Below are 27,187 nucleotides of genomic sequence, written 5' to 3' on the forward strand. Positions count from 1 at the left end.
AGGCAGTAGCTCTGGCACCCATGCTGCCATAAATTTATTCCATCACCCTCTAAAGTGATTATAGCAAATTCAAAATGTTAGCATCAGCAGCACGTTTATCCCAAGTAAAGGCTTCTGCTCAGGAAGAAGGGATTTTTACTGAGATCTCTCTCCTTAAGGTTAAATTGACTAGTCACTGAGTTTTGTAAATTATATCCTGCTGCTTCCCACCTACAGGGCATTAATTTTTGCTTTAGGTTACTTAATCATATGAAGTTGCAGAAAATTGTTAATGGAAGGGTCTGAGAGTGAAGTATATTAAAGCAGTGTTACTGAGATACTTTATAAAAATGAAATATCCATTTGTCAATAGCAGCATAGTCTGAAACTTTATCCTCACTGAGCACCAGTGCAGAGAAGTAAAGCATAGGAGGCATCAACTTTGAAGTAAAATCTGCGGAGAGTAGCCAATAGCATTGCACTTGTAAGGTGTAAGCATTCCTCTCAAATCCAGATGTCTGGTTGAAGATTGTATCTTCCCAGGAGATTCCAGACCTCTTTGATTCCTCAGCATGCAACTAAACCCAGTTACTAACTACTCACCAGCATTCATAGTAATTGGCTCAGTAGAAAGTGGGCATGCCTCTTGGGGCTAGAAGTTGGTCCCTAGCTGAACTGCATATAGAATATGCACATCTCCTAACATGCACTTTGGGCTTGATTCTCCAGAGTGCCTTCAGCTCACATGTTCTCTCAATAGGGTTGCCAACTTTCTAATTGCACAAAACCAAACACCCCTGTCCTGCCCTCTGCCCTGCCCCTTCTCCAAGGCCCTGGCCTCGCTTGCTCCATCCTCGCCTCCCGCTGTCACTCACTCTCCCCCACCCCCATTCACTTTTACCAGGCTGGTGTAGGGGGTTGGGGTGTGGGAGGAGGGTGAGGGCTCCAGCTGGAGGTGCCAGCTGTGGGATGAGGGGTTTGGGGTGCGAGAGAGGGCTCCAGGCTGGAGCAGAGGGTTGGGCTACAGGGGAGAGGGGGGACTATGGCCTCTGGGTTGGGGGTGTGAGCTCTGGGTGACGGCTCGAGCTGGGGGTGTGGGCTCTGGGGTGGGGTTGGGGATGAGGCGGTTGGGATGCAGGAGGGGGCTCTGGGATGGGGCCAAGGGGTTCAGAGTGCGGGAGAGGGTGCAGGCTCCAGCTGGCGGTGCGGGCTCTGGGGTGGGGCCAGGGCTGAGGGGTGCTAGGAGTGTGTGAGGGGTGCAGGTCTTGGAGGGAATTTGGGTGTGGGAGGAGACTCTGGGCTGGACCAGGGGGTAGGGATGTGGGAGGGGGTTTGGGGTGCAGCGTCCCGGTGGCGTTTACCAAGGCTCCCAGGAAGCAGCCACCAGGTCCCTGCAGCCCCTAGATGCATGGGTGGGCAGAGAGGCTCCACGCACTGCCCTCGCACCTGCAGGCGCCGCCCCCACAGCTCCCATTGGTCACAGTTCTCAGCCAATGGCAACTGCGGAGCCAGCCCTCAGGGCAGGGGCAGCACACAGAGCCTCCTTGGCTGCCCATGTATCTAGAGCAAGGGTTCTCAAACTTTTGTACTGGTGACCCCTTTCACATAGCAAACCTCTAAGTGTGACCACCCCCCTCCTTATAAATTAAAAACACTTTTAAATATATTTAACATCATTATAAATGCTGCAGGCAAAGCAGGGTTGGGGGTGGAGGCTGACAAAGCGTGACACACACACCCATGTAATAACCTCGCAACCCCCTGAGGGTCCCAACCCCCAGTTTGAGAACCCCTGGTCTAGGGGCTGCAGAGACCTGGTGGCCGCTTCTGGGAGCCGCATGGAGCTAGGGCAGGCAGGGAGTCTGCCTTAGCCACTAGCCGCTGCTGCACCGCCTGCCGGACTTTTAACAGCCTGGTTGGTAGTGCCGACCGGAGCTGCCAGGGTCTCTTTTTGACCAGGCATTTTAGATGCTTGGCAACCCTGTCTCTCAAGAGGCACTCAGCAGGGTTAGGATCAGACCGGCATGAGCAGAACTCTGTACAGAGCCACAGGCAGAGAAAAGTCCATGTGTGGGTACTATTAGTTGTGAATGTTGCGAGCTGCTACTAGGGACCATAGGGCAAGGAGACGAGAGTCTGTATAAACAGGAAGTAAAGTCAGTCTTGCATTCACTGCAGCTGTGGCATGCTGGGGTTTGGTCATCTGTACAGAATGGATGGTTACAGCAGTTCAAGGTGCTCTCAGTTCCCTGGGAGCCGTGCATGGGCCTAGCTCTGCTCCAGAATGAGTAGTAGCGGGTGGGCTAGGAGGAAGGGCTGGGGATACACAGATTCTGTAGATGCCCACCCTGAGGGGGCTCTGTGCCAGTTTTGCTGTGTGTTCCAGTAGTTTTCCTTCACTTAGGACATTGGTGAAAACAGCTAAAAATATTGTAACCAAAGAAGTGTACGGCGTGTTCGGAGATGTGATTGCACTGTGTACTTCAGGCTGCTTGCAGCTTGGGGCAGGAAAAGACCTGTCAGTCACTGGCAGCAGGGCAGTCCCTGGCTCCCTGAAGTTCCCTTGTTTTTTCTGCCTCCATGCCAGGAAGCAGGCAGTTTGGCCAGTCCTCCTGGTTCCAGAGCTTTACTGAGGAGAAGTCCAAACTTTATTTCACATTTATGAGTGACTAACAATCTGGCTCAAGAACGTGTCCATCCAGTTCCCAGCTGTGTCCTAGGGCTGCATTGGCCTTCTGGGGAGATTGACCTGCTCAGCTCCTTTTCCCCTTTCTGAGGCATTTGCAGTGCCCCTGCGGACTTCAGGGGGAGAGCCAGGCCAAGAAAAGCTAGGGGCCAAAGGAAGGGGCTGTCTCCTGCTTCACCCCCTTTTTGAATGCCTCACTGGGGAGCCCGGCTGGCTCTGTGAGGACGATGCAGCTTCCCGTCTCACAGCCCAGTCTGGATGGGGTTGTTCAGCTCCCTTCCCCCAAGCAGGAAGGGAGCCAGGCGGGACTGGAAAAGCTGGCTCCCCAGGACTGCACACAAGATAGCAAGGAGAGAGCAGCAGGGACACTGGGTTTTTTTTCTTTCTGTTTGACGAGACTATGGCTCTTGGGCCGGAGCAGTGCCAGTCTCAGGGCAGAGAAGTCATGTCTCCTGCATTCAGATCTACTAGGCAGCCATGTGGCCATCAATACATACATTCTACACACAGTCTTTAGCCAGTGCCATTTTTTGGCAGAAGTCTTCTCCACTATTTAGCGCCCAAGGGAAGATGGAGACTATATAGCAGGGATGGCCAACCTGAGCCTGAGAAGGATCCAGAATTTACCAATGTACATCTCCAAAGAGCCACGGTAATATAACAGCAACCCCCCCATCCGCTCCCTCCCCCACTCCCAGCACCTCCCGCCCACTGGCAGCCCCACCGATCAACGCCTCCCTCTCCCTCCCCCACCTCCCGATCAGCTGTTCCGCGTTGTGCAGGAGGCTCTGGGAGTGAGGGGGAAAGAGCGAGGGCATGACAGGCTCGGGAGGGGGCAGGAAGGGGTGGAATGGGGGCGGAGCCTGTGGCAGAGCCAGGGGTTGAGCAGTGAGCACCCCCCGGGCACATTGGAAAGTTGGCGCCTGTAGCTCCAGCCCCGGAGTCGGTGCCTATACAAGGAGCTGCATATTAACTTCTGAAGAACCGCATGTGACTCTGGAGCCACAGGATGGCCACCTCTGCTATATAGTATACTTCTTTCTTAATTCTTTGGATGATACTGCTTCCCACTCTGGAGACACTGCTATGAAAATGCCGTTGTAACAGATCTGTCGACCTTAATACAAAGAAGAACATGCAAATGTATCTGTGCTCACATGAGGGTGTGGTTTTTTTCGTTTTGTTTTGTTTTTCTTTTTTGGAGTAATAAAATCCATCCATCCTACCTGCTCTGGAGACAAACAAATCATCCAGAATAGAGATGGCATTCAAAGATTTGGATGTGTTTCAGTAGAAATAATTTCCTATTCTCTGTAGTAGGAGAAATTGTGCTTTTTCCCTAAAAGTACGGTTAACAACTCTGTACTTAGGCAAATAGATTTGATTTAACTTGGCTGTGGAAGCCTTCTCAGATGGGAGCACTTCAGAGAGCCGGACATTTCCCTGCTGTTAGTGACTGACGGGTGTGGTGCTGCCCCCAAGCTGCAAGCAGGCTGATGTACCCACTGTAATGGATCTGTGGACCTTATTAAACAAAGAAAGGACGTTTTCATGTAAGTACAGATACATTTTCCTATTATTAATCCCTCATAACTCAGTCACTTCTCGTCAGAACAACTTCTCTCCAGAAACTCTTAAGACGCTTCTCCTGGAGGCCTATTTCTCTGCCAATTTTTTTTCTTTTATCTCCAAGCATTTGAGTATTAGAGCTGTTTTTTTTAAAATGCATTTTTTTAAACGAGGGAATGTATATTTTTTTCACTCTCCTCTCATTTGAAAAAGGGTAAATTGTTTTTGCTCTCCTGCACCAAAAGTAGAAAATCATCTTTAGGCAAAGACCAGGGCTGGAAAAATTTCAACCCACTAGATGAAAGGTTCTGTAAATTACAAGAAACTGAAAATGGGGAGTTATAATGGAAAGCCTAAGTAGGGTTTGCAGAATCTGTCCATTCAGTGGAGTTATAACTAACATTCTAGCTGTAATAAAAAAATTCAACTATTCATGTATTGGAGCAGTAACAGTAAATAGCCTCTAGATCTGCACAGCAATATCTCTTCTACTATTCTCAATCAATCTATGGTATCAATACAAATATGTGCAGCTGTGTACAGGATAAGTAGGCAGCAGCAGATATATTTACACAGACGTAATGTACTGTATAAATAGTAAAATCTAAATTTAAGAGTGTAACTTGATGGATTGATTTACAAAATCGGTTCCTTGAAATAGTCTGGATTGTAAACTCCTGTACCGACAGTTTGTGTTTCTAGCTCTTACAAAAGTCTGAAAACGTCATTAATTAGCAGCTGAAGTAAAAGATTAGAAGTAGAGGACGTGAGTTCCGTTGATGAGTTCTATACTGAGTCCTATTCACGCTACAAATGAGATGCTAAAATTATAGCTCTATATTAAGTATTGTGGCACTTGTTGATGCCGCTGTAGTTAAGGGTTAGACTTTCCATTAGGAGAGCTGATTTTTCTGGGATTTATAAAGGCCATTTGACATTGCATTGTGGCTGACATTTTGTGTGTAACTTGCCAAACCAGGTATGTATTAATCCTAAAAACAAATGTTGTAGATGGAGCCACAACATACAGGTAGGAAACTTGAAGTGCTGTTAACGGTTTCATTTTAAAAGGCCAACTGTTGCCAGTCACTTGGTCTTAGTGCTAACTGTAGCTATCTGTTTTACATTTAAAATGGCCAAATAAAAGAATTTTGATTAGCAGCTAATATGTGGTTAACCATGGGTTTTATTAAAAGTGTGAACACCACCACTTTGGGTGAAATCTTGGCTGCACTGAAGTCATGTGGAGGTGCTCCGGGAGGTAAATGTTACAAGGAGCCTCTCCCCCAACCTCTGTGCACAGCACGTAACGAAACTGTAAAGTTATGAGAAGTTTAAGAACCCCCCGCGGCTAGAGCCACTGCTTTCACTGTGTAGAAGAATAGGGCCATAACCAAGCTCTCGTTCCCCACTTGCCAGCTGAACTGGCCTGGCATGGATGAGACTGTTCGGTGAATCTCTCCAAGAGTAGAGTCATACCCCCAATGCATGACTATCGCTTATAACCCAGCCCAGGTAACATTAACATTGTAGGCTCTATTATTGCTGTTTATAGAGTGTTGGTATACGTGGCACGTAGAGGAAATGGTTATAAATCCATGAGAGCATGAAGTCTACAGGTGGTAAGAGAATAAACCAGGATAATGCAATAGAGTTGCAAACTCAGAATTGGGTATGCTCATTGAAACCAAACTGCTTCATAAAGGTTTCTTGTAGGACGGGGGGATGGAGCTTGATACTCATTAATTGGGAAACTATGATAAGCATCAAGAGGGTGGCATGAAAGTAGGTAAGAAATCTCCTGTGTTAGCTTGGCCCATTGCATGCCAGGTATGGGTAGGTGGAAGGTAACAAGCAGAGATGTGAAAAGTGCTGAGAGGTTGTAGGATAGAGGAGGACATAAGGGAAGTGATGTAGACAGTGTTGAGTTATTGCTTCACAAATATGGAGACCCGTTGAATAGAATGGGAAAGTGAGTGTAGAGATTAAAAAAATGAGAAGACTTGGTCTGGACAGTGGAGAGGAAACTCATTTTGGCAGCTGCATTTTAGTTTGACTCAAGGAGGGCCAGGTGACAAAGGGAGAAGGCTAGTTGCACCGGCTTACTCTGTGATCTCTAATACATGTGGGCATGCAGAAATATAATTATAGTATTGAAGGAGCTATGAAATGTAAGTGCCACTTTAAAATCCTTTTAGATTATTTTTTATTGCCACCATATGGCATGTTGTTAATTGAAAAGCAGCTGATGTCTCTCTTGCATTGTTGTTGGCATCCTAACACCCCAGAAGGGGACGCACTTCTGTGTGATAGGCAAAATGACTAATATAAAGACAGTAAAATGTGTAAATTAGTTTAGAATGCATTTGGATGAAGGGTTCTATAAAAATGCAACAGTTTTTGAGATATTGGGGCCATCCTAATATTGATATGTTTTTCAGAACACTGCCTATTAACGCTTGATTTTCAAGTCCGACTGCATCTGTAGTTTTATAATCAGAAGAAAATATTCAGTTTCACCTGTCTTGCCAATTTTATCTTATTTGGAAACCAGACTGGGTCTGTGTCAGTGGGCAGACTGCTAAATAGAAGGTGAAAATCAACCACAGACTAAAAATAGACATATGATAGAATCACCACAAGTAGCTGGTATTTTGACATATGGAAAAATATAACATACTTAGTTTTATGATACTCTAGGCAGCCAAGAAAAAGATTAGACTAAAGAAGCCTTAATGGTATGCAGGTGGAAAATGAGACTATAAAGAACTGAACCAAAAAAAAAAGCAGAATGTAAAAAGATAAAATAGGAAAATTGTGGGAGAGGAAAATAAGACATTGAAGGAATTCAGTAGGAGAAACTTGATGAAAAGGGGGCTACATTCAGATTAATATTTGTGGGGGGGGCGTTGTGTTCAGTATCTGCCAAAGACACTAGGGTATTTTCTATGAAAGCAAATTTATTAAAGAACAAAACAACAAAAACACACCATCATATGGCTAACTCTAAAGTCCGTTAAAATAATATTGTCAAGAAGAAGTCCCACATATCAGGACAAGTTATTGAAAAAAATTCCTCTCCCTTTACTTGGGAAGCCACTAATGTAGAAATATAGATTCCAAAAATGAAATTAAAATATTGTCAAATCGTTTGAATCCACCACAGGAACATTTAAAGGGACACTATCAACTTGAAATTCAGTCACTTTAAAAGAAAACTGAGTCAGGTTGTTTCAGCAATTGCATTTGTCCCTGACTCTCCAGGCAGTTTTTCTGTGTTTACTATCACGTTTTCCTATTTTCCTCCTTTAAAATCATTTTATTTCCTTTCTTGTTGTGCTAAAGACCTAAACAAACAAGAGGGGGAACTGATTAACTGTGGGGGAGAAACAGTGAAACTGACTATGCACAAATATCCAAGGTAAACAAACTGGAAAAGAGCAATTTTTGTTCTTCTGTTTTTGCTCTAGTCATGCAGTTATTGTCTTATTAGGTCTTTCTTACTATTAGTGGTGTGATAACAATAAAGTCAGACAGAAGTGCAATTTTAAGTTGATCAGGTCAACTTTAGGGCGGGAGGGATAGCTCAGTGGTTTGAGCATTGGCTTGCTAAACCTAGTGTTGTGAGTTCAATCCTTGAGGAGGCCACTTAGGGATCTGGGGCAAAAAATTGGTCCAGGTAGGGGGCTGGACTCAATGACCTTTCAAGGTCCCTTCCAGTTCTAGGAGATTGGTATATCTCCAATTATTACCTTTATATGTCCCTTTTAAAATTAAGGGGTCAGAATTTTTGTGCTGGCTTTTTTTAAAGGTGTGCACTTTCAAGCCACCATATAATTGCATCCATATTTTTGCAAATGCAGTGAATTGTGGGCACTGATATTACCAGTTAGACATCTACTCAGGAGGCCATGTTGAGGATGTGTCGGTTTTCCCTTTCTATTAAGCCTTTTGTGACTGTGCTTTAAATGCAGGAATCAACATAGTGGCTATTTAATATGTGTTGTATACAGTATTCGTGTTTGAAAGCCCCAATTCAAAGCACATTGAAGTCTTTGGGAATCTTGTTACAGAGAATTACTAATTCTAATACATATGGCTTCCACGATCCCATCAGGATAGTGAGAGCAAAGCCTTTGGTCTGCTCCTGCTACTGAAAGGGGAAAAATATTCCCTCTGAGGGTTCCAGTTTTGAGAGATGTTGGTATAGGCACTTGCCTCAGGTGTGCTACTGTGCTACATTTGGGATAATTATTGGCATTTATTAGCTAAGAAGTGCTGCTACAAGATATTACAAAATTAACATTTCATCATAGCCAAGGGTACCAAATTGTTTAGAGAACCTGCGGTAACACCATACATCCTTGCATGCAGTCGGTTTGTCATTTTAAGGGGAAAAATTAAAAATAAATATCAAGCAAAGAAATGTAATTTGTCTCCACATTTTGTTTGTTTAATAAATTAACAAGCTTTTAAAAATCATCGCAAGTTTGATGGCTCATATAGACCATTGTTTACTTTATTGTTTTATCTTAAAGCTTGAATATAAAGTGTCTTTTTCTGTCAGTTTTCTCTTTTTTTGATTTAACAATCATCAATTCCCCTGCTTCTTGCATTGAGTCAAACTGAAATCAACATGACTGGACTTATTTTAATAATTACTTTGACAGATATTTTAAAAACGAAATGGAACCTATAGTATTTGCAAGACTCTATATTGTAAATCTGTAAAATAGGTACAAAATTGCCTATCTCTAAAGGTGGGGGGATAGGCTTAGTTAACTAATATTTGTAAAGTAGTAGTGTCTTGATGCAGTTTTTATCATGCTGCAACTACTTCTGTCTGAATTTGTATTGACCTTGTACACATGCTCTGACCATAAAGCACTTTAAATTACTTGGCTGAAAGGTTCTGTGTAAATACAAAGTAACTGTAGAAGTATTATCACACTAGATTGCACCATAACTTTTTGCTTCCAAAGTTTTAAAAGTTTTGACAGGAAGTACACATTTGAGCTTTGCGCATGTTGAAGTGTATTACCCATAATTCAATATGCACTTTCAAACAAAAGCAAAACTTTTAGAACTTTAAAGACAACTAAATGGATTTACTTCTCAGAGGACACAATCCAAAATGGCAGCTAGGATTTATTAAACTTGGAAAAACCTGATGTTTTTCTTTATGGGGCTGAAGCACTTTTAACATAATGATACTGTATGTAATGCTCTTTGATATTAAAGGCAACATAGATAGTGGGGAAAAATGATGTGGTACCTTTTTTAATTGATTTAAGATGTATAAAGAAGGTCTGAAAGGTAATGTGGGCTTTTTGTTGTTGTTGTTTTTAACTTAGAAATATCAGGCTCTGCCTGTCTTGTTTGCTGGAGGTTTCCTTAAAGGAGCAGAGAAATAGAGAGAGAATTTTATTGAAGGAAGGGGTGTTGACTCTTTAACAAAGATATTTTTCTTCCTAACCGTATGTGAGGTTTTTGAGTTGAATAGAGGTTAAAAAAAAAAAAACAAACACAGAACAAAGCATTTTGAAAAGTTCTGAACAAGCAATTATCTTTGGCTCTTCAATTACTCAGCACTCCTTGTCATAATCTTACTAGTTTTCTAGTTCTCCATAGAGTATTCTTGAAAAACAAACAGGCGAGGTAAAACCAGAAATTCTGATATAAAAACAAGCAGGAAAAAAGTTTGTATTTTTAAAAAAAGTATTGTCAGGCCCACTTCTACATCGAAAAGAAGCAAAGAGCAATTGAAACCCCAGTTTTATTTTCTCATATTTTCAGGTCACCCTTTAAACATTTTGATTTATGGCTGCTGTTATAGATGACATTACAGCAGTGCACCTGCTATAGTTGTTTGATATTTTGGTCATGCCAGTGGAATACATGAACATAATTAGGCCATTGCTTGTGCAAACTGGCATGGTTCCTCCAACTTCAACAGAACTGCGCTGATTTACTCCAAGCAAGGGCATGGCCCATTAGTTGCGGGAGCCTATGCCACATAAATAGTAGCTGTGCTTTAATTTTGATTTCTAGCAACGAAGGCTCAATAATATTCAAACTATAATCAATTCCCTAGTACTCTTCTGTCTTTGTCACTGTTGCGTTGCCCTGGATACAGATTAGCAAACTTTAAAAGATTTTGCAACAGATCCTCAGCTGATGCAAATCTGCAGAGCTTCTCTGAAGTCAATGGAGCTTGGTTTGATTCAGTTTGATTCAGTTTGATTCAGTTAAGGGTCAAAAACATTTGAATACTTCCTCCTGGCCGTGGTTGAGGCACATAAGCAGGGCAACATGAGGAAAGCTTGCATTGCTTCTGCTCGTGCTTTCTGAAACCTGTTCTGTGACTAAAGAGAGGAGTTTGATCTCTAGGGCAGTCAACCTGGCATCTCTTACGAGTTCTCAGTTCACATTAAAAATTGTTTAAAAGAAAAAAAGAGCCAAAATTTAATACAAGCTGCTCTCTGTGTCCCCACTCTGCAGATGCACTCAGAGATGTCCTTACTATGTTTTGTTTTCAAACAGGAAAAGCCAACAACAATGTACTATGGGATGAGGACTCCGTAGAATACATGCCTGCCAACCCAGTCAGGATCGCATTTGTCTTGGTTGTTCATGGCAGAGCTTCTCGGCAGCTCCAACGCATGTTTAAGGCTATTTACCATAAAGACCATTTCTATTACATTCATGTTGACAAGGTAATATATCACTGGTTATAAATTGCCTGTCTCACCATTTGTCAATCTGTCCATCTTTGTCACCACCTCCAACATTCTTTTTATCTCTGCTGCTTACGGTATGTATCACTTTTTGTTTTTCCGTCTGTTCTGTGTTTTATGGCTGACTGTATTTTTTGTTTTTTAAATCTTTCCTTCTGTGACTGCCTTCATTTCTCCTTGTGTCTATGGTATCTGTCCATATCTGTCTGTCCTATGTTTTGTAGCGATAACTGATAAGTCATTGTAGGCTCAGATGTACATTTAAAGTGGAATCCCCAGGGGAGATCAAAGAGAATAAAACAAAGGGGGCTCTTGACACTTTCAAATTAGCTTGCACTGAATGAAGGGATGTGTTCTTTAGCACATCTTATGGGGGAAATGGCTAGCAATTGTTGAATTTTGTTGGGAGTAATTTGCTAGATAAATTACCAAATCCCAGATACCATTCACAGTTCTCAGTGTATTTAAAAAAAAAACAAGGAGGAGTCCTTTTGGCACCTTAGAGACTGTTTTACTTAACATTAAACTGACTGCAGGCCAGAATCAACTGATCTGGAAAACGTCAGGTTTTAAGATGTTCAGTTGGTTAGAGAAGACAAGCAGGGAGGATCCTTTCATTTTATTTTTTTTCCTAGTCTGCTGAATGTTTTACTTTCTTTCCCTGTAAAGCGATCCAATTACCTACACCGGAAAGTGCTCCAGTTTGCTAGCCAGTATCCGAATGTGAGAGTCACCCCTTGGCGAATGGCAACTATCTGGGGAGGAGCAAGTCTTCTGTCCACCTATCTACAGAGTATGAGGGATTTAATTGAGATGAATGACTGGCCCTGGGATTTCTTCATTAATCTTAGTGCCGCCGACTATCCCATCAGGTATGGTGATCCCTTTTTAAAATGTGTATTTTTCCTTCATAAATGAACAATGGGTTTTTAATGAGATATAGGCCAAACTTTTCTGTACTCTGATGCAAGAAACAGAGGAACATTCAACCAGGGCTCCAGTTTAGTCAGTCCATAGCAAGAAGCTCAGTGCTGTAGCTTCTCCCTATTTCGAAAAGAAAAATGTACTTCATTGTCACTGGGTCCGGCATCAGCACTTTTGCTACCGAGGCAATGGCACCACAAGCACAAAAACACTCTGTGTGCACACTGTTTTCATGCTTGGAACTGCCTGTAGCTAGGTGGTTCAGGAGTGTTGATTCTTCAGTTTGTAAACCTCAAACTTGAAGAAAATTATCCCATGCAGAACTCTGGTAAGCAGTTTGCTACAGCTGGACTCTGTGTTTCAAGAAATTTGGAAGATATGCATGTAGATAGATTCCATCAGAGAAATGTTGCGGTATTTCTTTTTTGGTGCTTTACTGCTCAGGATAATGATGATAGAAGTGACAAATCAGTTGCTGGGAATCATATATATATATCTTCAGCACCAACTGTTGCCTGAATAACTTCATTCAGACGGCATCAGACATAGAAGTTCACGGACTTGTGATTCTAAGTGAAACTATAGTCTTCCTGAAGTTACAGAACTCGTGCCCCATAGCTGCATTCAATAAGTTTCACTAAAGTGTGCATAAGTAGAGTCATGGTTAAAAAAATCTAAATGTGCTTAAACAGTTATTTTTAGGCTGCAAAAATTATGAAGAACAGAACATTCTCCTTTTGACTTTTACTCCCTCCCATGGCGAAAGGAATTAAGAAAGGGGAAGTGGCTTTGTTGGGTCATTTTTCTAACATGTGATTATGCCGTAAAGTGTTCCTGATAATATTAGCATCTCATATGCCATTTGCTGTGTCATAGTCTTTCATCTCAAAAGCTTCCACAGCACCTCACAAATTACGAGCCAAACCCTGAAGTCCTTACTCAAAAACTCTCCTTCAAGTTATGTTTGAAGTCGGTGGAAGTTTTTTGCCTGAGTAAAGATATAGTGAAAACTGAATAAGGGCTTCAGGATTTGGGTACCATACATATCCATTACCAGTGAAATGCAGCCAGCTCTGTGGACGTGTGCAGCAACCAGGAAAGTAAATTGAAAGAGTAAGAACCTTAGAGAATGTGTGTGTGATCTGAATGCAGGAATTTGAAATAGGAACTCCATTTTTTTAATGTTGAATGATTGAGACCCTTTCTGTAGCCTTGGGGAAGTCTTTTAACAAATATGACTCATCATTCCACCTCTCAAGTGGAGACAATAATGATCACCTACCTGCATCCCTCACTTAGTTGTTTAGGAGGACTACATTGTTTCTTCATCTAGATTACTTTCAAGCTAAGGAGTGCTATACTGATCCCAAGCAGTAGTGTAATGGAAGGCATAGCACACCAATGGTGAGGGGAGATGATAGGGGAAATCTAGTCCAAGGACACTCTTTACAGGGTTGCAGATTCTAGAGACCTGGAGAGGGATGAGTCTGATATTAGGTGCTAGAGCTCTGAAAGTACAGTGTAACTATTTCAGAGTTATTCTAATAGCTGCATCTTGTTAGCTCTAACCATGATATATGAAGAAATGGGCAGAGGAACTAGAGACTGGAAGACATCATGTCGGCTCAAAAGTCTGCACTGGGGCATCTCTTGTGAGATTGGAGCCATGATCAGTAACATTCTTTACTAAATTTAGTGCCCTCTGGGGTAAGTTAAAATAGCTTGGTTGGTAATTTATAAACATGGCCATTAACTGTCCCATAATGTATAGCTGAGACTTTGGCCATCCCTATCTTAATAGTCACAATTATAATATAGTGTTATTTAACATTTTTTTCAGTAGTGAAAGCTCTAAACAAGTGCAGTTACAGTGTAGACATTACACATTTTTCTTCCCAGCAATGGAAATTATCCTAAAGTTCCACTTCTCTGTTGTTTTGAAATCACATCTGGGTTCTCAACTGTAGGTCATTAGTCGGAAGTGCACACTTCCCATTTCTGTCAAAATACTCTAATTTCAGAATTTACGCAAACATGACAATCATCTAGAAGCTGCACTTCAAAGAACACTCTTTATTTTAAATGTTGTTTCTTTAATAACTGAGATATAGGTGCAGTTAAAAGAAATTCAAATGCATATTTTTATCATTATAAACCCTGTAAAATGTTATCCCATCAAAAATATATGCAAATATATGAATATGCAATATTCATTTTCAAAGTGGAAATGCTATAAATTGGTGTTCTTCACAATCTTTAGGAAGACATTTCCTCCACGGTTGTAGACCATGTTGGAAGCGGCATATTATTCCAAGAAATAACAAGAAAAGGATTTGGGTTTTTTTTCTTTCTTTCAGATGCCATACTGATTTGCCAGCTAATAGACTAAAAGCAGTTTACACTTCTTAATCTGGTTAGTTATATTGCAATTGTTTTGTTAGGTTTCCCAGCATAAGAACATATGAATTTTGTGGATTAATATATTTTATCCAGGGCAGCTCCACATTAAGCTTTCACTTCCCATCTGTCATCCCATCTGTGACACTGAAACCCCTACTCCTTCCCTTCTGATAGATGCATGCTAAGCCAACCTCGTGAGACAGCACAACACATGCTATAGAGCAGTGTCAACACTATCTTTATATTGTGAAGCTCAAATCTCTCTGACGAATTGCCTGGTGTGTTCATGGGTTACATTACAGTTGCAGGTATCTCTTTGTCATTTATCCCCACAAGAATCATTCAGAGGTGGGTACTGAAAATTATTAGAGGCATGAGAAGATACCGCATGAGAGATCAATGAGAAGACTGAGACTGTTCAATTTAGAGAAGTGACCATAGGCGCCGACTCTGGGCGTGCTCCAGGGCTGGAGCACCCACAGGGAAAAATTAGTGGGCACTCTGCACCCACTGGCAGAAAAGCTCCCCTCACCCCCTGCTCCTCCTCCTTCTCCTCCCCCTTCCCTGAATGTGCCACATCCCCGCTCCTCCACCTACCTCCCAGTGCTTCCTGCCTGGCTACCGCCAAACAGCTGTTTGGTAACGTTAGCACGCTCCAGGAGGGAGAGGGAGGAGCGGGAACACAGCACACTCAGGGGAGGAGGCAGGGAAGAGGCGGGGCCAGGGCAGGGATTTGGGGAAGGAGTGGGAATAGGGGCAGGGAGGGGACGGAGTTGGGGCAGGGACTTTGTTAAGGGGTTGGAATGGGGGAGGGGGAGGGGTGGGAAGGGGCAGGGATGGGGCCTCATGGAAGGTGTGGAGTGGCAGCCGGGGGAGAGAGATGGGTCAAAGAGGGGAAGTCGGCACCTATGGAGTGGCAAGTATAGGGAATATAATAGATATGTGTAAAACAATGAATGGGCTAGAGAAAGTAAACTAAGTGTTCCTACTAACCGTTTCCTCATACACTAATGCTTAGACTATAAGCTCTTGGGGCGGGGACTGTCTTTTTGTTCTGTCTTTGTACAATACCCAGCACAACAGGATCCTGGACCATGACTGGGACTCCTGAATGCTACTGCAATGCAAGTCATAATAATGAATTCAGTACAACAAAAACATTTAGCCAAATTCATAAGCAAAACACTTTCCTTTAATCACTAGGCAATTGGCAATTTGAGGTCCTACATGAAATGATTGGTTAGTGTCCGATCCTCAGCAGCATGGACCAACATTATAACTGGCACCCTTGTTAACATCCTAAGTGCCACGCGCAGGGATTAATTGCCAGGAAACTGTACTACACACTCACTCATAGAAGTGGTCCTTTCAGGGCAGGAGGGGTCAGTGTGCGGATTCTGTAATTGTCTCTCCTTCCAATGTAGTTTTTGTATGAGTAGAGGACATCAATCTTCAGAGATATCCCTTTCAAAACCACTAGATTCACTCAGAAATAAAAGAAACCAACACACACCTGCCCTTTATTTCAGCATCATTCCTATTGCCACCTTGTCATCGCAATCTAAAAGTCATTTCCAATGGGAACCATCTTTAGCAGAATCCAATGGAAAAGCTATCAATACCTTTAACCTCTTATTTTCTATGGGTACATATTTGCATTATTTATTGTTTCAGACAGACCACATCAGGCAGTCATCCTTATGTTTAGGGACTGAAATTTCACTGTTGACAAGATGAACTACAGTAGGGCACCTACTGATTTTGAATGTTTAATGTGCATTGCAAGAGTCTTTAGATAATGTGGCAGGTGGAGTGTTGTTCCTCTCAGATTAAGAAGTTAAGTGAGATTATTTAACAGTGAGTGTCATGTCAATGCGTCTCCGGGCACAGTGCTTATGTAAAACATAAAAAGTAATGAAACAGTTAAAATATTTATAATTTGCAGTAAAACAGTCTACATCACCAACAGGATCAGCAGATTCTGATTGCCAGCTAATGCTTGGTCTTTTAATTAAAGATCAAACAAAGTTATTACTGGAAGTCTTGGAAACACTTTAGAGATAGATTTGCTTATTGTAAATGTCCATAGTACAGGTTTCTCCACATTCTAGACTATTATGAACAATGAGGGGCAAGAAATGCCACCCTTTTATTTAAAAAAAAAAGGGGTGTATAGTGCTTGTCACAATATGACCACGATCCCTGATTGGGCCCCCTATCACCACTGTAATACAAAAAGTAAATAATACTATGTGAATATCTGTATTTAGTATAAGGACATATCTTGCATGAGGAGACCATATCTGCCTTCGGGAAAGCAATTAGGGTTATTGATTCTATTCAGGAGTTCAGCTCAGACTTCTATCATGTAGAATAGTCTCCAGAGTGGAGCGATAGGATCCTAGTGCATTTTAAAAGTTGCCTGGGAGAAAATATAGGGAGTGATCCTGTTACAATACATGCTGAAGTCAGCGGAATTTAGTAGATTACCAGTACTCCTCAGAATCAGACTCCTAAAGTAGGGACCAATCCTGCACTGGCTGGGGATGGTCTACTGTATGCCCTCTTTAATTCTCAATATCTTTAATTGTATGGTATATTGTCCTCATCCCTTCGTGCGCTACTCATTTTCATGTCAGTGGGTAAGGCCCAATGTTATCCAGAAATTTAACCAAGCACTTAATAAAAAAAAAAATCTAAGAATGTTGCTTAAAATTATTTGGTATTTTGATATAATGTTGAGAATTAACAAGTATTTGCAACTTTTATCCAAAGATATAAAGTGCTTTACAAACATTAACGATGCTTCGACAAACCTGTATAGTACGAAAACCAACGTCACAGATGGGTAAACAAACACAGAAGTTAAATGGGTATCCCAAGTGCAAATAATTACTTAGCATGAAATAAGGAGTCCTGGCTCTCTCCCTGGCTCTGTTCACTAGACCACACTTCCAGTTGTTTAAGAGATTTGTAGTATTTTTAACTGTCCCTACAACAAGCAGAGTCTTGTTTGAACAAGCACCATATCTTGCTCTAGTGGAACATCCTTCTAAGAACTGTAAGAAAGCTGTCTTCACTCACCTACCTTCTGCAAGTCTTTCATGTCTAATCATGTATATAAAATTGTTTTATGTGCTTGATATACCACGTGCCAGGAACTGCTCTCAAACACTCCCTTGGGACATGAGAAAACGAAACTTAAAACAACATGGCTTTGAGAAAAGTCATTATTTAGAATTCTTCTCAGTTCTGAGCAACCAAATGAAGTAACCTTTTGGGAACTATATACAAAACACACTGGGCGACAAATAAGGTCCTTGAAAACTGAGCAGAAAAGTGTGTGCTGGGGTGGAGAGGTCTGGGCGGTCTTTTGATTTTCAGGTCTGTTGGCAGTTGGAAATAATTTTAACCTAAGAGGGTGCAGGAAGAAATTCAGCCTTTAGGGAAGCATTTCATCATTCTTTCCAGTTATCTTACATGTGAGAGAACAGTCAGAGTGAATACTAGTATCCTTGTTTCGGCATTCGGACAGATTCATCCCACGTGGAAACACCAGTGACTTCAATTTTATTGAAATGACATCAGAGATTATTTTTGTTCATTCTGCCCAACTAGCCATCATGTAGGTGGGAAATAATTTGGGTTGGAAATAATTTCTCCTGGTCATTTGATCAAACTACAGAAATGTTCAGGTATTTGAGCAAATGACTAAAAATGAGAACTAGATTTTAAACAGGTCGATTAAATCACTAAAGATACAAACCAGGCTCCAAACTGCCAGAGTTCCTTCCAGGAAAGCTCTAAAATTTTCAGGGTGTTCAGCATGCAGGAGTTAAACTAACAGACGACTGGTCCAAATTAGAAATAAAATAAAAAACAGAGAAGGCCCAGTCACCGGGTATGCTGGCTTTTTAAGGGAGGTTCCCAGTCCAGCCCTGCCCTGTTTGTGGTTCACCCCAAAACAAGATACTCTAAGTCTAATAGTTCCTTGTGCTGATGGGAACTGTAGGTTGTGCAGCAGGGAATGCTGGGAAGGGAAGCTGTGTGTAAAAACTACCTTTTATGCATTGTGACAAGAGGGTTGAGGGGCATAGGACCTGATGGTTTGGTTTCTCCAGTCAAAGGGCCCTGTGGAAAAGGAACTTTGGAAGATCCTGGGAAGAGGTCTAGAGGTACAGTCAAAGAGCTGTGTAAAGTATTCCAATGAACGGGAGGTATGTGGCTAGAAATCCAGGGTCCCAAGAGGGAAATTAAAGGTCTCTAATAGAACTTAGGACATAGCCCTGTGGGGTAATGAAGTGGGAATAGTTTTTGGATGAAGCAGACAGTTGTTCTGTTATTTAGGGCTCCACAGCTATAGATCATGGAAGAGAATGTGAGACCCTCAATGCCTCTGAAAGGGCACCAAGGGGAGTGTTATACCCCAGTAGGGGAAGAGACTGACAGATCCTTGCGGGAGGGCTGTGACCCATGGGAAGAGACTGAGTGAAGACTTGGGCCTTTTGGTTTTGTTTTGCACTTTCATTTCACTGGAAGGGAGCAGGAGGGGCTGAACTTCCAGTGAGATTGTTCAGCTACCCAGACAAGGAGAGAAAATGAGGCATGGCCACATCTCCACCATGAGCCCACTGTTACTGGAGCAACTGTGGCACAAGTGCCATTCGCTGTTATATTTCAGCTTCTATCTGAAACATTTACTTCTTTTGGTTTGGCACTTCTTGGGCACCATGCAATTTGGAGATGGATGGCCATCAACCGGAACTTTTCTCTGAGATTCAGCCCCTGCTGCTGGCACACTGGACCAAGGGCAGACAATGTTTTGGTGTTCTCCAAATCCTCCTTTAGAACAATATCCTTAAATGAAACACTGGTAGGTAATATCAATACATCTAGGTGGAAGTATAGAACTGGTAGCACTGCAATAGAACAATGGTTTTCAACCTGTGATCCCCAGATCCCTGGGGGTCTGCAAACTATGTCTAATTTCCAAAGGGGTCCACACCTCCATTCAACATTTTGTAGGGGTCCACAAATGAAAAAAGGTTGAAAACTACTGCAAAAGAACATGTGTTTAGACGCTTGTGCCTGAGTTTTTTTTTTTTTTTAATCTCTGCATAGCTGCTGACATTGTTTGCTCAGAATATCTTTATCAGGCAAGCCAGACGTCAACCACTCTTAATTCTTCACAGGGAAGCTTTTATTTTATGTCCAAAAAGAACTTTATCTGTATTTTTTTCTTAAATCTGCATTCTGTTAGAATTTCAAATGTGTGCTTCTTTCTTAAACCTCTGAAACAGCCTCCTCACCTCTCCCCAGTGCAACAGCCATGCACTTTTGTTTGTACATGTTTTTTGTTTTGTTTTTTAAACTGTCTTCTGGGTCCACATGCCCTAATCTGCCAGAGCAAACAATGGGGCATTTAACATTCTGAAATGCTTGTTTTCGCACATGCTGTTCATAAGGGTTTGGAAGATGTGTTGACATGAGTATGGCTTTACTAGTTTTGTTTGTGTCCGGTGCTAAAGTAACCTTTCTTCAGCTTTGTGTCTTTTCAAAGCTGAAAGGATACAGCAGCCATAGTCAGGGTTTTATTTTCTCTCCCTTCACCACCTGCTCCCTTGGGTTGAAGGTTGTAAGGCCGTTTCTGTTTTCAGAGGAGTGCAGCACCTGCAGCTCCCATTGCGACTTGGTGGGTGCTCAGCACCTCTGAAAATGAAACCTCAGGAGCCTGAAGTTCAGCACCAGAAAACTGATGCGCCCCAAACTAGAGGCCATTTTTGGAAATCTGACCTCGATAGGGGTTAGAGATGTATTGATAAAGCATATGTTTAAAATAGCAGCGCTGCTCAAAACACCCTTGTAATTGCAGTACTTCCTTGGCAGTACATCATCTGGTTGATTGCGGTGCTAAATGCTCAGCTCTTCATCCTCTTCCTCTATAAATTCCATCATCCGAGCCAGCGTCTGAGACCACTCATCTGGCAAGCTTGGCAGAGGAAGGTCCCAGATGCCAGGCTTTACAGTTTAATGGGCACTGCAGCATCTGAGTACTTGGTTGGCTTCCTGATGGGCTGGTATCTTTTCTCTCCTCTTGCTTGGCTCCATGGCTGCTTACTGCGGGGATGCCCTGTGGAAATGCCGAAGGGCTGTCATCTGGATGCCATTTGCCTTTTGGATGTGATTTATTTTTTATTTATTTATGATTGAGGAAAAAATCAGTTTTATAAAGAAATATAAAATACTAGTCCTCACCGGATCCTTACCAAAAATCCAGTCTTGTGTGTATAAAAAAGTAATAATTCTGAAGTGATTGACAGTAATGGGCCCTAAACACTACAGTAACATTTTTTTAGGCTTTAGTATTTTGGACCCCTTCCTAGAATACATTAGTATTTTTGTAAGAGTTGCTCTTTCTTCTAGGCTAAAAAAGGATTAGTGGGATTTCACAGGCTGTATTTCCTTCAGAGCTTTAGGGCTTTTTATTAAACCCACACCCAGACTTACTGTGGCACCCAAATTCTCCTTTCTTTCCCATGAAAGTAGCTTCAGTGAGATTTCCTGGGTGTAACTGGTAACGGGACTTGGCCCTTATTCTTCATACTCACTGATCATGCAGAGAGGTCCCCAGGCGCTGACACTTATTCCCATGTAGAGTCCTAGGGAAGCGTTGATTGTAGCACTGTCTGTGTGAATCTTCCTTTGTTCCACTTCTTTAAATGAAAGGGGTCCTCGGAGGGAGCTACTGGTAAATGGGCATACAGCGCTTATTGCGTTTTTGTGAACAGGACTTCGTCTGTATTTTAAATTTCTCTTTAGAAAGTTCAATAAAATCATTAATGAATTTAAAAAATGACATTGAAGAAGAAAATGATCTTATTGTAGTATTACTTAAATGTTCTCCCCCTCTGTAGGCCTTCTAACTCCTCTACAGAGTTCTCTTAAGAAATTAACAATCTTGAAATTACCTTAAGGACATTTTTGTTTGGACTGCAGGATGCCACTTACAATAAAGCAACTGCAAAATAATATCTGGTAGTAAATCAAAGTGGTGATGAAATAACAACTTGCAGTTTATTAAGTCATTTTTTAATACCAGCTGAAGTGTTGTTAATGGGTAAGCAGAATTTGTTTCTGATTCAGTACTGTTCAGCAGTGATTTTTAAGCAGGGAATGCATACAGAACAGCTAAGCAAGGATTAGATTAACTAGCTTTGGAAAAATAAATTGCCATTCAGCTCTAACATTTTTCCTCAGTCAGATTGTAAAGATTTGTCAGTCAGTTTACAGATATAAATTCTGATCTTGTTTTAAATGGGCTACAAATTAAATTGTGCAGGCTGATATTTTTTAATACCAGATCACTGTGTGTGAATGAGCTGAAGCACTGAATCTGATTGTCTTATACAGGAAACTAGACTTCATTGGAACAAGAGACCTTTTTTAAAAAAAGGAAAAGTCATTATTTGAGTAAAGAAAATGGAAAAAAATAGTAACTAGAACTGGTTGGGAAATGGCCGATGAAATGTTCTTTCAGCAAAACTGGAACTTTTCAATTAAACTTTCATTGGGAAAGGTTTTTCCAGGCCAGTTCATCACAGAATAGCCAGTCACCAAGGGGTTAGGGTGTTCACCTGGGATGTGAGACTGGGGAAACTCATGTGAATTACTTTATGCAGTAACTGCCTGTTCCTCTCTCTGCTGTTTGGAACCTTCACTTGGGTGATAATCAGGTGCCCATCACCTCCCAGCAGGTTGAGAAGGATGTTGAAGTTACAAGCATCCATTGTTGTGTTTTCAATATCTTGTATGCCATTGATGAGAACAAGATAAAATGCAGTGGGGATAAGGAAGAAGTCAAATTCAGAACTTTTGATGCTCCCATGGAGACCACTAGACAGTGTGTAAATGCAAATATTATTAGAAAAACAGACCTCATTTTCATAAATAGAACAGCACCTATGAAAACGATTGAGCAGACAGGAGCATTCAAGCTATTCTGGCCAACCAAACTGTTCCCTAGTATAGTGACCAGATATGTCCAACATTACTCTTGCTCAGTTTGTGATAATTGATTTTCCTGCTCAGTGCATTTGATATGCTACTAGATTAAAGTGGCATGTGCTGATGTATTCATTTTGTAAGGCAAACCTACTTTTGCCCTGTCGGTGCCATTTTGGGAACTCTAGGCTCAATCCTGTGAGGTGCTGAGCACTTAAGTGGTTGGCTTTTTGCAGCTCCTAGGATTGAGCAACACCGTTGTAGTTTTATATGCAGTATTCATACATGTCTCTACATGTGCAACCTGTACCATATGGCACACTTTCCACTAGCACATGTGGTCACGTAGTACCACAGAACGATACGTTTCTTTACTATATCTGACATGAATATCTCATAACTGAGGGTAGAATTTGGATGTTGGGAATTTGGGGAGAGATTTAAAATGTAAGGCTGAAGGAGCATGGTGTTTAGAGGCCCCCCTTCAGTAATTTAATATTTAAAGATGTGTGGAGAGATTTGGTACATTTGATAAGGAAAAATTTGTGAGAAGAAAAGTATATTTGTGGTGATGGGAGGGGGAGTTCTGTGCCTCTCTTTCTTTGTCCTTTCTCATATCACTGGTTCTGAACAACTTTAACAGGAATCAAAATGTATAATAAATACCATGATTGCTAAGCCCAGTTCATCCAGGCTCCATTGCATTCGCCTTTTTGCTTCGCAAGTTGCCAGGTAAAGGGTCTTATTGGCTGCAGCTCCAGATAGAAAGCATTCCTGGCTGCTGCTGCTGTTACTCTCCTCTGCACCTGAGCAGAAGGATGAGATGTTTTTCTTGACTTATCTCACCAGAGTAGTTCATGAGTTTTGCAATGCAGTCGTCATGGAGCTACATATACACCTGGGACCACACCGCCCACTACAGATAGTGAATGCAGCTACTCATTTGAACTTCTTCCAGAGAGGATATTGCACTGGTGGTGGACACTGGCTTATGATAACATTCTGGGTGTAATTTAAGATGCTCATTTTAATTTCTAAACCTCTACATAGCTTGTGTTCTGTGTGGCTGGAAAGCAATGCTTCTGTGGTACTGTAGCTGCTGGGATCAGTTGAGGGGCTCAAGCTAACAATCTCTTGACATAAACTTACTGGGGTTGGAAATAGGGCATTTCCCTGATGGCGTCCTTTGCTCTGAAAATGGCTTCCCTCACTTTGTGTGTCAGAGCCAGAATTTATTAACACTCCGGTCACATTGCAGAGCCCATTTTTATTTCTCCCAGGTTGCACTATGAATCATCTTCAGTCCTCTGGAAATCTGCAAAAATTTCAGGGTGTGAAATCATGTGAACCAAACTGGCAAGAAATTTCACATGAATTTCCATTAAAAATGCCTTGTCTGGTTCTTAGCAGGCCTTGCTGCCAAGTTTTTTCCTCCCAATATTCAGCTAACTTTTCTTCTCTTAATTTTGCACTGCTTTTAAACTTAAATCTCCCCAAAGGCTATACTGTATCTTGATCATTTATACTTGTATCCATTTGACATTACGCATCTACCCCTATATCTGTTCTGTAATAGGATTTGTATGGGAAGGTACTTACCCCCTTGTGGAGTCCCATTGAAGTCAATGGTTTTCCACAGAGATGCCAGAGTCTTCCGGTTGGTGAGTTGCATGCTCTAACAAAGAACATGATGCCATGAAGCCTTAGCACAGCGAGTAAACTAGAATGAGTAATGATGATTTTGCTGCAGACTGGAATATTATGTAAAATATTTCCAATCTCACCGCCCCCCCTCCACTTTCTTCTCTTTCCCTTTGAAGGAAATGGGTGCTTTTTTATTATAATTACTCAGCTTAATGAGGAAAGCATCTTCCCTATTCTTTTGTGTAAAAAAATCTCAGATAAATGAAAGGAATGTATAAATCAGAGGGGAAAGTGAATCGTCATCTTTAATCTGGGCTTGTATTTAATTTTACTTTCTGCTCTTTCATTCCAAACACTAGAGAATTGAATTTGGAAAACAGTGACTAGAAATTGCTGAAAGTCGCATTCATTTTTATTTATTTGTTTGTTTATTTATTAAATCCTCAGTCCAAAATCTGGATTGATTTTATATATACATATATGTATTTATTTATTTATTTAACCAGAGTCCCTAATTTGAGTAATGGACTTGTTGATCATTTTCTCAGCTCTTTCGACTTGCTCATTTAATCAGTGATTATTGTTTTCATCAAAATGGGATGTAATGTGGGAAGATGATGTTCTGTGTGAATATGCAACAGCTGACAAACATGGAAAAACACAAAGTAGGCAGCATCTTTCTCTACTATATAAAATCCCAGTGCTTAGATAAACCTAAAAATCCATAATGTTTTGATTTTAATAATTAAATATCCTTGGGTATTCACAGCTGTTTAGAAAAATACTTTCATTTTTATTGAGATTTTTGTAGCAAGTATAATAAGTGGGCTGGACCCCTTTTATGAATTAAACATGCAATTGTAATTTCACTATTAACTCCTCCTCCAGTTGCCACACATACTTCTGGCCAAGCATATCATGGCTTCCTTAAGTCATATCTTATGTTTGTCTTCTGGATGAAGGCCACCACTCCATCCTTTAAACGTGATGGATCCATATTAGATGCTGTTGGAGCCCCAAGGTGTGCACGTGTTTCTTGAGCCCTTGATCAGGGATTTTCCGTTAGAAATGTTGGTTTGGCCTGTACAACCTCACATGTGCTCTGTACAACCTCACACTGCACTGGACGGGTACGTAGGGCTGCACAGGCACACCGCCCTCAGCTCCTTCTCTGCTGCCTCGGCCTGACACTGCGCTCATGTGTGCCGCAGCATGTTCTGTAGTGGTTGTTTAGTTAGTTTAGTGGATCAAGTTAATGTTGTTGTTAGTATAGAATTAATTGGATTGTTGTGAGAGGTTTCTGTTTTTCCCCTCACTTTTTTTTTCCCTCCCCATTTTTTCTGGGGAGCTTATTTGCCTGGCTGGGCATACCTGGCTAGCAAGATTTCAAATGCTGCCTCTCTTGTCAGGAGGCTGTCCTGATCAGCGATGGCCACTCTGAGTGTTTCTGTTGCTTGGGAGAGTCCCACGTCTCCCAAAAGTGTCACTTTTGCCTAGCTCTAAAATCTAGAGCTAGGAAGAATCAGGAGACTAAACTGAAGTTGCTGCTGATGGAACTCTCCCTTTGAATGGCTTCCAAGTCAGGTTGGTAGATCCTCTCTCCAGTATATCAGTCTCCATGCTGATCCAGTGCCCCTTTGGCTTTGGCCTAAGAAGGGAAAGATCTCAGAGGATTTAGGGCGGACTCTGAAGAAGAGGAACTTGGTCTCCCACCACAAAGAGCCAGCTTCCAAGAAGGCCCAATCTGTTAATCTACGGTGTCAAAGGCCTCGGCCTCCCAGCCCGGTATTATGGAGGCAAAAGACTCTTCTTCTCACACCAGCAGAGCAGGGAGATCCTGGAGCGCTTCAGAGGAACACTTCAGGGCCCCGGTGCTGTCCACCTCCAGATCACCACCATCTATTTCAGATTTAACAGCAATGCCTTCCCACTCAGCTCCATCGGTACTGACAAAATCGAAGCACACGCCTTTGCCTTGGTGCTTACTCACACCAAACCCACAGCACCACTTAAATCAGCTGCTACGTCAAAACTGACCCACCTGGTACGACAGGAATTCTGATACCACAGGGACTTGTCAGTTTTAGTCAAGCTGGAGTTCCCACGGCTTATGGGTACAGAATAACTCTTGGTACCAAGACCCCGGTCTCTGGATTACTAGTGCTTCCTGGTACTACGGGATTCTGAACAAACAGGGAGGAGTGAGATCTTGTTCCCTATGTGCCAAAGCTATAAAGTTATGGAACTGGTATACAGCCCATCAGATTCAGATCTCAGCCATTTACAAGACCATTTACAAGATCAGGGTTATCCTCATAGTACTGAGCTGACTGAGGCAAGCTTGGTATACATACCTGCTTCACCTGTATGTCCAACCGGTATTCAAGCTTCCGACTGTCCCTCATCTCCTCTTCCACGGCACTAGTCATGTGCTTCACCCCAACCAAGATGTCCTCTATCTCCATGCGTGGCTCCTATATGGTTCGCAGGATTAGAATCCATCTGCTTGACAGGGGTACAACATGTATTGCTAAACAGTACAAGGGAGTCAGCTCAAATTACTGACCCTCAGAAATGAGAGGTTCAATCACTGATCACCACCTTGTCCCTGAACTTTTTCCGCTCTCAATCATCTTAGATTATCTGCTGGACTTAAAAAAAAAATTGGATTTATCAGTTAGCTCTATTAAGGTTCATCTTGCTGGGATATCAGCATTTCATTCCCCAGTAGAGGGGTTTTCTGTTTTTGCACACCCTGAGTTCTCAATATTTATTAAGGGTCCGGGGAATCTGTACTCCCAGGTTAAGGATGCTACTCTGACTTGAGATCTCAACCTGGTACTTACAAACATTATGGGACCTCTGTTTGAACCTAGGGCAACCTGCTCCTTGCTTCACTTATTTATGAAGACGGCCTTTCTAGTAGCTATCACATCAGCTCATAGGGTTGGAGAAAAAAATTGAGTCTTGATAGAAGACCCACCACTTACAATATTTTTCAAGGGCAGGGTCTCCCTATGACCACACCCAAAATTCTTACGTAAGGAGCTCTCAGATTTCCATCCTAACCAGCCTATTCATCTACCAGTACTTTTTCCCTAAAGGACATAAATCTCAGTGGGAAACTTCCCTTTAAATATTAGATGTATGATGGGCATTGGCCTTTTAGCTGTATACCAAGCAATTTTTGAAATCACTTAGGTTCTTTGTCTCCATTGCAGAAAGATCAAAGGAGTCCACAATCTCT

General features: G+C 41.9%; 1 protein-coding gene across 4 annotated transcripts in view; it reads left to right on the forward strand.

Moving 5' to 3' along the window:
• The window catches only part of XYLT1 (xylosyltransferase 1), a 322,209-nt gene that overhangs the window by 202,398 nt on the left and 92,624 nt on the right, over window positions 1-27,187 (forward strand). For all 4 annotated transcript variants that reach the window (XM_039491355.1, XM_039491358.1, XM_039491359.1 and 1 more), the window contains 2 exons: window positions 10,778-10,950; window positions 11,641-11,843. In XM_039491355.1, the coding sequence (XP_039347289.1) occupies window positions 10,778-10,950; window positions 11,641-11,843 (376 nt within the window). The remainder of the gene's footprint in view (window positions 1-10,777; window positions 10,951-11,640; window positions 11,844-27,187) is intronic.

The sequence above is a fragment of the Mauremys reevesii genome, linkage group 10 (genome assembly GCF_016161935.1).
Source record: "Mauremys reevesii isolate NIE-2019 linkage group 10, ASM1616193v1, whole genome shotgun sequence".
Lineage (NCBI taxonomy): Eukaryota > Metazoa > Chordata > Testudines > Geoemydidae > Mauremys > Mauremys reevesii.